Source organism: Zerene cesonia, chromosome 13 (genome assembly GCF_012273895.1).
Source record: "Zerene cesonia ecotype Mississippi chromosome 13, Zerene_cesonia_1.1, whole genome shotgun sequence".
Classification (NCBI taxonomy): Eukaryota; Metazoa; Arthropoda; class Insecta; order Lepidoptera; family Pieridae; genus Zerene; species Zerene cesonia.
The window spans coordinates 6,718,768-6,730,866 of NC_052114.1; the positions used below are offsets into that span (position 1 = coordinate 6,718,768).

General features: G+C 31.5%; 1 protein-coding gene across 1 annotated transcript in view; it reads right to left on the reverse strand.

The window, feature by feature from the left end:
- Nucleotides 1-12,099, reverse strand: part of LOC119831388 — a 33,234-nt gene that overhangs the window by 14,239 nt on the left and 6,896 nt on the right. The window contains exon 2 of the mRNA XM_038354707.1: nucleotides 3,075-3,319. Within this exon, the coding sequence (XP_038210635.1) occupies nucleotides 3,075-3,117 (43 nt within the window). The 5' untranslated portion in view covers nucleotides 3,118-3,319. The remainder of the gene's footprint in view (nucleotides 1-3,074; nucleotides 3,320-12,099) is intronic.

The following is a 12,099-nucleotide window of genomic DNA, read 5'->3' on the forward strand; positions in this document are numbered from 1 at the left end:
CAGTTAAAAAAATCTAAAAAAACATCACTTGATTAATGGACGAGCGCCTCCCTTATTTTGGATACAAGTCTCTTTTACATTACACAGATAGAGAGGAACAAGGCAAATAAATGTTGTTATCTGGAAACGACTTTAGATGGAGCAATTTGGAGCTTTCTTAATCCGTATTTACAAACAAAATCGTCAGAAGAACGTTTTATGGATATAGAATTACGACACAACTGCCGTCACCGCTATAAGAAATTCAGGCCGCTGTCCCAAATGTTTTTCGTTATCATTTGGCAACGCATATCTCTGTTTTTAACTTATATTTATAATTATATTATTATGCGTATAATAATTTATATTGCATATGCGTAAATTATGGATAATAGCTTGAATACGATATAATGATTGCACATACACAAATGAGCGTTTTAATTTTACTTCGCAAAACACATGAGATAAATACATCAGTTATACCTATTCATTAAATACGTAATGAACAACAGATCTTTTAGATTACCAACCAATTATTGGGTAGATGAAAATTATATAAGTTCTTGAATGATGCAATTCTAATTTTACTAATACAAATGTTTACTTATTGATGTAATTAAATATAGTTAAAACTATTTTTTTTTTGTCAAATTAATTTTCATTGCTATTTGGAAATGATTATTTATTTTTATGAATACACTATACATATACACTATACAATACATGTTAAATTATAGCAAAGATAGCTCCGGCACCAGGGGAAGGAGCAGTGGGTTATGTCGGATTCCTACCGATGGACACGTGTTCTGTCGCGCTGCTTTGGCCGGAACTGCGAGTACCGTTTACGGTAAACTACGGTTATGGTTATAACAGATTCTTTCAACCAGTATATTATAGCTCTTTATCAATAATTTAACATTTCGTTTAATAAAAAATACAATATAATTCATCACATATTTAATTTATTTCAATCCTACTAATATAATAAACGCAAAAGTTGGTAAGAATGTATGGATCTAATTTGTTATTTTAACACGAAAACCTCTGAACGAATTTTGATTAAACTTTGCAATGGTAGTAACATTATTTTTAATACTGAAGCATTATTAAAATAATAATATAGCACTATATAGCTTATATGCAACACATTAGCTATAGAAGGTTAGGTTCGTCCCGCGAGTTCATCTGTAGTTGTGCGCGGCAATATAATTGACGGTCTAACTTATAAATCAAAGTTCTTTTATAATTATACGAAGCTTCAGTCAGGGCTATTAAATTGACATAGTCTATATAACAACATTGGAATTAATTGTTTTTAAACATTCAATAAACCACTAATTTATAAGTTATTGCGAAAGTCTTTTAAACCTGAAAGAAAGTTTAATTATTAAGAACTTCGTTCATTAAAAGCTTCTAGATACACGATCCTTTACAATAACGAACTTAAACAGCTATCCTCAAATGTGTTTCGCATAATTCAAACCGAAAGAAACAAACGTTAAAGTGAAATCAAACTTATCATCATTAATTTAAGGTGTTATTCACAAAACATAGGTACCAAAAAAACGGCCTGAGCTAACCAGCTAGCTGTATACCAACACCAAATAGCAATATACACCAAAATGAAATCTGCTTTATCTGTTTGAATGAAAGTTGGACTTGATATTTTTACGATTATTCATTAAATTTTGGGACACAAGAATTATTTATTTATTTAACAATTTTATGTATCAGACCAAATTATCAATTGTACAATAATAATAAAATAAAACTTCTTATAACATCCGCAACTTAGTCTAATATTATTGAATATTGTCCTTCTTAAGATGACCATAGCTACTACACATTTTACTTACACAACTAATCTTGTTATTATCAACAGGTATTACATTCATCGTTCATTGAATTTTAAATAATCCCAATAATAGAAATGCGAAAGTAGCTTTACATGTCCGTCTAACCTCCCGTTCGCCTGTCTGTCTGACTCCTCTTCTCTTCTTTATAACGTGTTTGTCGATTTTGAAATAGCTACCTAATATTTAATGTCTAAATTGCTCAGTATTTTGTTTATCCTTTCAGCAGTTATGCCATAAAACGTTCGTAATGTAGCAAATGACATCAACGTTTCTCCTAATGTTATAAACTTTTTCGTTCAATTTGTTTGCATGCCTGACCCTTTCGCAATAAATCCCACCCGAAAATAGTTTTATGTCCGCAGGCTTCCGTTTCATCGACAAAACCACTGTCGTAATCTGGTTACTTAATTTCCAGATACATTTCTCTTAGCTGGCCATAAATGTCAAGCAGGCATATAATTCACTAAAACTTTCGTGAGGTTTCAGATTAAGGAATAACGTCGACATTTTGAATGTTTCTCGGAGGACTAACACTATACGAAGGGTATTACGCTCTACGCAACAATAATTCACGTTAAGTTTTAGCCGAAGAATTGGCGGTTTACATGAAATTTCAAGGCCTCTCCGCATTCTGAGTATTCCGATAATCAGCTTTACTTAAGGGATTGGGTTCCAAACTCGATTGTATCCGGAGTGTTTTTAATAATATATCAACCTGTATACGATACGAGTAGATTAGAAATTCCAGTGTCGCAAAACACATGTTCATCTAAGGAAAGTACTTATTACCTATATAAGAAAGCGGCAATACCAAAATCACAGCATAAAATTAAAAACAAAGTTTATTAAAACAATTATATTTAATTTCTGTTGTTCATTTGACTCTGTTATGTGTTTTATGTTTAAAAAACCTAGGCAGTTAAAAATAAAGAGAAGTGAAAGTGTTACGAATTATAACATTTAATTTCAAATTATAAAGAATATACAATAATTATACTGGTAATCTAGCACTTTTAGTGTAGCACAGACTGGACCTACGCTGAAGAATACTGCACACACTATTAGTAACACCTACCACGTACATTCCCTAATTAAAAGAAAATAGACTGTAGAACATTATGTAATCTAGTCTAAAACTTTCATCCTCCCTTCATAATAGAACAGTTAACTTTGATATTTAAGTTGGTTTCTACAGATTAAATGAACTTTAGCTAAGTGAACTGAGTTATGGAAACTTACTTCCTACGAGCCACAATAATATGGCGGTAAATTGTGAAGCCATTATGTTTTCGTAAGCGGTCTGCTCACACGTCAAGTCGCGGGAACGTGTATACAACTCCCGCGCGCCCTTCTGATACCCTCCTTCATTTTGGAAACGCTGAAACAAATATTGGATTCCTTCTCGTCATACTGAAATTGAGTTATTTGCTAGTTGTGCCGTCCGTGACCTGTCATAGCGCCTCTTTAAGTGATCATGTATGAATCTGTAACAATAAAAATGTGTTTTAAAAACCTGGAGATATAAGAAACAAGGTGTCATAATAGAATCTATTTATTATCCTTCGTGATTTATTGAGTTATTTATTATTTATATTATTATAAGCGTTTATAATTGCGGTATGCGAAATGCAATGATTGTACTAAAAAGATGAAAATAAAATTTGCCAGTTTTTAGGCCAAAATCGGTTCCATCATCGCAATTGTTGAGAGATAAACCGAGGCCTACCTCTCTGCTACGAGCAGTACAACAGATTTTGTATAGAAATATCGATTTCATATATACACATAAGAAAACCGAAATCTTTTCATTAAGCATATCGAAGACATCGGTGATTTATCGCCTCGCGAGACGCTCCATTCACGACGTGCGTTTTGTTGTCTAGAGATCGATTGGCTCTGTATAAAATACATTCGCCAATTGAATAGCGCACCCCAGCGCAATGTTTCAGAGAAAGCGACACTTTTTCAGAGGAATGGGAGGACTAATGGCTTCACGCGCTTGCCCCCGACTTTCAATAAATGGTCACCCCTCCTCGCTCCTACACGCCTAATCTATCCACCCGTCGTCGTGTTTTTTCCAATTTCAAGCGCTTAAGTGACGGATTTAAATAAATAATCTATTCCAATCTTTTATGAGATCTAAGAGGTTTCCTGAGTTTCTGAACGGATTATTCTTTAATCAATCTACTTAAATCAAAGATTGAATAAATTCTAAAGATTCATACTATTCCCAACAGAAATATGGACTGAGAGATGTAATTTCTTTCTTTATAGAAGGCAGAATCCATAATAAAATAGTAAATAAATAAATAAAAATCATTAAATCTCACCAGAAAAAATTGGTTTTATTGCTAGAAATTGCAAAAACAAAGTTCTAAGGTTTAGAATTTAGTGAAGTGTGATTCGAACAGCAGTAGTTACACTAGTTATATAACAATACACATAGATATGACTGTCATATCCCTTACATTATTATTATAATGAAGGAATTATTATAATGAATTATTATTGACGAGATAGTAATTAGCCCAAGGTTCAAACAATAAAAATTAAACAATTAACCTAACAACACCACTTTACAACCACTAACCCTATGCATGTCACAAGTCCGTATCCAAGGATGACGGAGCGAAGAGCTGTTAGCGCTGCCCTGTACAAACCTAAGAGGCTAACAAGGGGACAATAATGTTATTGAAGTAGCCGATATAACTAGAACTGGAATGAAGGAGCTTCCCAATCTGCACTGCGATACAAAGAGAATGCCGTCTCTAGAGCACACAATGCAAATAAATTCTCTGATTTTGTTTTAATGACCTTTTTATTTTAAAATATACGATTACTTCGCTGAAATAGAAAACGTTTTGTACCATCGGGAATATTTTAAATGGAAATATACAGATTGCTTGTTATTTAAAAGAGTTATATGTACATAAAACAAATTAAAATACAATTTTCCAGTCTATCGCAAATGTGATTTGAAAAAAGTACATTTCGTATCGTATCACGACGAATTTTTTATTACACCTAATTAATGGCTTATGGAATTTTTTAAGTAATGAGATTCCATTGAAGTTTTTGTTTTAAATAGATACTTGCTGGTTTAATTCGATTGTAGGTACAGTTTAAATAAGAATTTTAAGAACATTTCAAGAAAAAAATAATTCATTTTAAATCTCAATTATTAATTACAAATTAACTGGTCTGTATGGTGAAAAAAATTTTATTAAATAAAATATGGAAGATTATAATTATTTAAATATATTTTAAATTAAGAATAATTAACAGTGGTTTAATGACAGTTAAAAAAGTTGAATGACCATTGCTTTATTAGGTGAAATCTAATCACAATACTTTTAATATAAGTCACACTTCATTTTAGCAGAAGAGAGAAAATAAAATATATTGTAGCTACATTTCCTGAAATCCAAATTTATTTCAGCAAGCCAACCTGGCGCTCTGAATTCAGATTAAGTCTATCTTTTCTGAAGTTATGGGAAAAGTTAAAACAATCGAATCGGAATAGGAAATCTGTATTAATTTGATACCAAAACAATTTATTACGTGAGGAATGTTTTTTATTTTTTCATAACTTTTTTCCCTTTTATCTTCAAATAATAGCCGTCAGGCAAGCTGTACCAAATTAATCTCTGATACACACTCATGTGGTATAAATATGTACAAAGCAATTACAAGTTAATGTAATGCTTTCTATATATTTATAAACTGTAGATGTATGGTTTACTAGGCATAAAACTTTGATACTCTAAATTTATTTCGTAAATAACGTTCGTTGACAGAGAGCGGTTGGTGCTACGCGCCGAACTGTCAGCTGAAAGCTTGATCAATAGAGTTCCGTGCGGTCAAAAACGATGTGTTCCATTTTGTTTGTTACTTTGTGCCTACATATAACTGTTCTGTCCATATTTCCATCAGTTACACTACTTTTGGAAAGCGTGTAATTTTGTACAAAGAGCAATGTATGTGATATTCGGCTGGCACGTTTACTGTGCGAATCTTGTTCGTTCGTTCGTTGAAGTCTTTTAGGACGTCCACTGACTTAGGCCCATAGATTTCCAAAACGACCGATCACCAGCGTCCAGCTGCCACTGCCTGCCATTTTAATCAGGTCATCCGTGCATCTTGTTGTTGTGCGACTCTTAGTAGGAACCCTCTAATCGTAAGGTAATACCAATGTTGTATATTAAAACAGTATTGCGTTAAGTAACACAAAGTTCTACAATAAAGATTTAATAGAAAATTTGTCAATCAAGCATATACATGCTATTAGTAGTGTAGTACTACTAGAAATATACTAGAAACTTTTGGATAAGGTTCTAAATAATACACGTATATTGCATGAGCAAAATGGGTGCTGATATATTTATTTTCAAGACTTGCAATACGTCATTTAAGAAATAATGTTAGGTACATTACTATAAATTCATATATTATACTACTTAAAGCTTAAACATCTTAAACAACTTTAGGATCAATTTGAAGAATAACTCTTCTCAATATAAAAGCACTCTTAAAAACAATATAAAAACATACCTTGACTATGTAAAATAAACCTATATGTTTATTTTATCTATGAATAAAAAACGAACAATAAACCTTCATTCATTACATTCTATTCAAACAGTTTGTTCATTTTCACAGTTATTGCATTAACATAATTTCAAATTTAAATTTTAATTAGGTTTAATGTTCTAATGACGTAGTCACTTTGGTTTCATTAATTCCCGTCGCTTTAAAACGATTATTTTATTACTAATTAATTTGTTTCACAAATAGAGTGAATATTTGTACCTATCTACAAGATCTGAATGTAAGAATACACGTTATTGTATATTATATAAAATGTATAGGTACACTCAAAATCTTTAGTCATCCTTACTGTATATTTGGTCTCGGCTGCTAATCCCAACGGCGGTGAGCGATATGAAATATTTTATAATGCACAAACTTGAGTGTAATCACAGGTGCACTTTGTAACTTCTTCCGCATATGCTCCGATGGGACGTTAACATTTTGGCAAAATCATATGGATAAGATATGTGTAATTTTCTACAACTTTTATAAAAAATATAGTTTTGATTTGAGAAACTCATACACCTAACAGACAGACTACAGACTTCGGGAATAGGGTTAATACTGCAGGCGGAAATCCCCCTATGAATGAAGCTTATTCTTTCCTCTTAAAGAACATTCTAGATCAATTAGTAACTACTACATGTTGATACTCTTTTAACACAACACAACACCTCTTCTTGTATCATCGGTTTCAGTATTTTTTTTTTTATATTTTGGAGTATCGTGTGTCTTGTTAAACGACACAAGTCAATTTACAGAAATCATATTAATAAATTTTTGTATGCTTATTATTCAAATATTACAAACAAACTGAAATATCCAGGTCTCTATTAACTGCTGAAAAATAACCTGTAATCCAATTATATCGAGAGATCAATTTTGTCTAGCGGGTTAGTAAAATCAATGAATATTAATAACGTTTAACGAACATTCGATTAATCTAAATGTGTGTCTACTCGATCACAACACGCTGTGTTGTGCGAACATGTCATTCTATATATAACCTGACTAAGTAATTTGTTTACTCATTTGGAATACGAGTTTTGCACTATTTTTTGTGAGTATTTTGTGTGAATATCATTGGATGTTCCAAATATCATCAAAACAATGGACTGTATATGGAAAATATTACATTTGTATGGTAGAAAGAGGAATCTGTTGTATGAAATAACATCAAAAATTTTGAAAGAATAGAAAAAGTTCGATCACGAGGCGGGATTCGAACCCGCGTCGTTTTGCGAAACCGTAGCAACGCCTAGCCTCTCGGCCACTCGTGATCCCACCTCGGCAATATATTTTTATTCTTTCAAAATTATTAATTATAAAGCATAACATTGCTTTATACATTTAACTAATGAATTAGATTCACTTCGTCTTTTAATATAAAATGAAAAACCTTAGGTCGTTAAAAATAAACCGAGTCGTTTAATTCATGGTTATATTATAAGTTTCTCTAAAAAGCGAAACGCTAGCGGTCCCTATCTATAAATAGTATGTACAATATCTATAAATAGTATTATTGCATTGTATTCCTATCCTACTTTCTTACTTGTTAAGTTTATCTCGTCGAAAAAAGGAATTAACAATTAATATAAAAATAATAAGAAATTCTGTTATTTCAAAGTTTCGAATATAATATTCTATTATATATTTTGTTTTATGTTACAAAGTGTTTATACTTATAAGTAAAAACACTTCATCTTGCACCCGATATCGTAACGATGATCGCCTCACCGATTAATTTCTTTATTAGCTGTTACACCACAAAGTTCCAAAATCTAATAAAAAAAAGATGTATTTCGTAAATAATGAGGAAAACACGTATACAACATAAAATCTCCGTGAGAGACTCGATCCATCATTGTAATAATCTCATGTGGTCGTTCAATTGTGATTTTGTCATTCATAATAATTATCATGTGACTATAGCTAAATTTTATTTAATTTACATTAATATTTTTTCGTAAATAATAAAACACAATTATTTGCAACAAATCTGTACATTTACGGAACAGTTTCAAAATAAACACTTTTATTTGTTATGATGATTTCCTTCCTTCAACATCACAATCTAAACCTCAAATCCGATACAAACAGCGTCTCCCTTGACGCTTTATTTTATTGTCCATTCGCATGCCAATGAACTGTCTCGAATGTCTCGGGAATATTGCACTTTTGCAAATATCCACGAGCGAAAAATGAAGCATTCACACTTTTTGCGAAGTTTGCTTGAATCCCCCAAGCTTTTAGAGAAACATTATTTATGCGTTTATTGATATTTGTTTTTACTCTCTGCCAATTATATGGTGTAGTTCTTATATTTATCTGTTACGATGAGGTTAATATTGTATTTTCTGTGATAGTAATATATTGTATTCATCGAATGAAAGCCCCACGATGATAAAAGCAATCATAAAAAATATTCACAATAACGGCTTTTTATACAGCATAATATTAACCAATGTTAATTAAATTGCGTAAAATATTAATAGTGTCAAGGAATAATTTCAGCATTTCAGGTTTCAATGAGAAATTATTTTTGAGTATTGTATTGAGTGGAGTATATTATATTTGGCATGTGCTTATTTCTCTGTTTGTATTTCTAAGTATAACTCCCAAAATATATTTCTTGTACATAACTGCTTTCAAAATGAAACACAGCAACGAATAGTAACGAAACATTGCACAGATGTTATGCGATAACAAATAATCTTACATTTTCAACAAACGCTACGTTTTTAACTCTTGCATATTCTTTAAAGCTTACCCGTGAAGAGTTTCATATATAATAATAAAATCGAATTTTGAATGTGTTTACCATAACATTGTATTATATTCTACAGAAAAACATTTCTAAAGACATCTAAATAAATACATTTTCGGCTACATTAACATATATATCAACAGTGTCTATGCCGTCGCTAACGCAGAGGGTAGAAGATATTACACTATACCACAGATAATATAATACTATAGTTGGCTGTACATATAACATGCTCGTTATTCCAAACGCTATCATCGCTCAATGCGAAGGAAGGTCCAAGACAATGGAAGAGAAATCAAGCAAAGCATCGATAGATTTACATGCTCTCCACAGCAATGGAATGTTGTCGAAACGACAGATATCACATCGTACATTTGTTTTTGGGTATATCCACGTTCATCCACACAGTACCACGTAAACAGATAATCTAAAGTCCACTCGATATTTAAAACGGACGAATAATATTATAGGTATCTAGAATTCTTATTTTTTTTTACATTATTATACATAATTGCTATAAATTTGAAAACTCGCTTATGACTAGGCTCAAGTAAATACAAACATAGGGATAAGGGTCCCATACTGGTTGCCGACGTGTACACGAGGGATACCCGTATATGTTTACTTGCACCTGGGTACTAATCATTACTCATGAATATTAAGGAAAAGTGTTATCATATATAAGATTTCATACTGAATTGTTGTGTATGGTTATTATACGAGTTATCGTTTGTACCATTCTCGGTAATGATACAATTTGTATCGTAGCTTGCATAATATTACTGGAGGAATGGTTTTACATTTATTTTCTTTTACTGCTTTCTATTTTGGATTTCCTGGAAATTAATGTACTAAGTTAGATCGCCTGAATGCATTTCGATTTGAAAAATATCGATATATAATGAATACACCTATATTCATTTAAATTTTTTGCTACATTAATTCAAATTTGTTGTTCAATGTTCAAATTTATCGATTTATTTATATTCAATAAACGTCTCATATAATATTCTTGACATTTAATCTCAGAATCAAATTATCATCAATTATATTGTAAATGGATTAGTGATATAAATAAATTGAACTTTAAGAAAAAAATTATTGGTTGGTTAGTGAAAATAAGTTAATACAGTAATAAAATACTGAAGGTATTAAAAATGTACATTAAGATATATTAAGCAACAAAAATACGTATTTTTGGTAGAGAAAACATAAGATTTTGAAGTTTTCAATAATGTGTTTGATACATTTTCATTAGATTTTTAATACAATAAAACTTTTATAGAAAAGACGAAACATCAAAAAGCGACTGTATTTATAAATCCAATTCACATAGGTGATTGTTAGGTTTATTATATAGGTGATTAGGCCTATTTCCTTCTCCTCGCCCTTCCCAGTCCATTCCTTCTTACCAGTCATCAATCCTCTCCTCTCTTATTCCTTAAAAGCGGGCAGCGCATTTCCCAAAGGTCTGAGCTTCTGCGAATGATCATGGGCGGTGGTGATAGTTGATCATCAGGCGAACCACCAGCTCAGTTGCCCGCTATGACATAAAAAATATTGTATATTTTTCTTTAGCTGGGTTCAATTACAAGAAAATAAATTTTGCAATTTTCACTCTATAAAACGAACCTGTTTCTGAACTGAGTTGCTCAGTTACTGATGCATTTACAGATAAAATCTGTTAAATGATACACACTATCGCAACACTGCGATTTTACACGCGCTATTCGGACCGCAGTAAAAAGCGTGCGTGAAAGAATTCTAAAATAAGTATTTTAAGTTTATCCAAAACAAAGCAATAATCGTAGAATCAAATCTATTGCCCTTATAAGTCATACGCATGACAATATTGTATATTACTTTGTGACTTATGTTTATAACCTACCCACATTTATCCCATAGAATATACAATACCTAGCTCATGATAATATATCGAAACCGTTATTTTACTATAGACATGTATTTATTTTTCTAACAAATAAAAATGAGTAATACTAAAGCTGTATCAGCAATTCAATATTCCGTTCTCCTTATATTCGTTGTCGTACGCATCTATTATTTTTCTTTATACTAACATTAAGTGTATTAATAATACTCACAGTACAGAAGAATTTCTTAATTACCAATAACATAACCTAGAAAAATCAATTAAATAAAGAATAAGAAAAACATTCTCCGCGGAAAATTTATTCGACTTTAAAAGGTATACGCTGTTTTTTCTACGAAACCAACAAACAAATTTAATTTATTTACAATACCGGCGAGATGAAATATGGCGTTGAAATGGATTCACAAAATAAAATTAATGAAAATATTGTAGAAGTTGGCCTCTGATTCGTCTGTAATTTATTAAAAAGCCCAAAACCCACATTTTGATTTTTAAAAATTAATAGTATCGCCTGGCTGACTAAATCCCATATTTCTGCTTTCGACTATCATCTGCGTCCTACCACACACATCGCTATAGAGAAAACGTTTAATAAATTTCATTACGTTTAATAAAAAAATGTTTGACCGACCCACTATTTAATAAACGTTTCTGACTTTATCGAAATATAAAAAAGAGAGCATTACTTCGGTTGTATTATATATTGCAGGTTATAAAACAGTTCTAAGGTCAACCAAACTACAATGACATTAATGACACGTAGTAGAAATGCAATGAAGAAAGATGCGCTATATTCAAACGGCGTTCAGATATCGCTGCGTGTTATTATAATTACTAAATTAAAGATATAGTGATTTAAAAGTATGAAAGCGATAGATTTTTTTTTTTTAAATCTTTAATGCAGCAGCGGCAGCGCTTGACCACAATCTCGCCTGATGGTAAGCTGAGATGTGGTCTAGGCTGTAACGCGCTTCCCTAGAAGGTACCTGTTCACTCTTCTCTTGAAGACCTCCAGA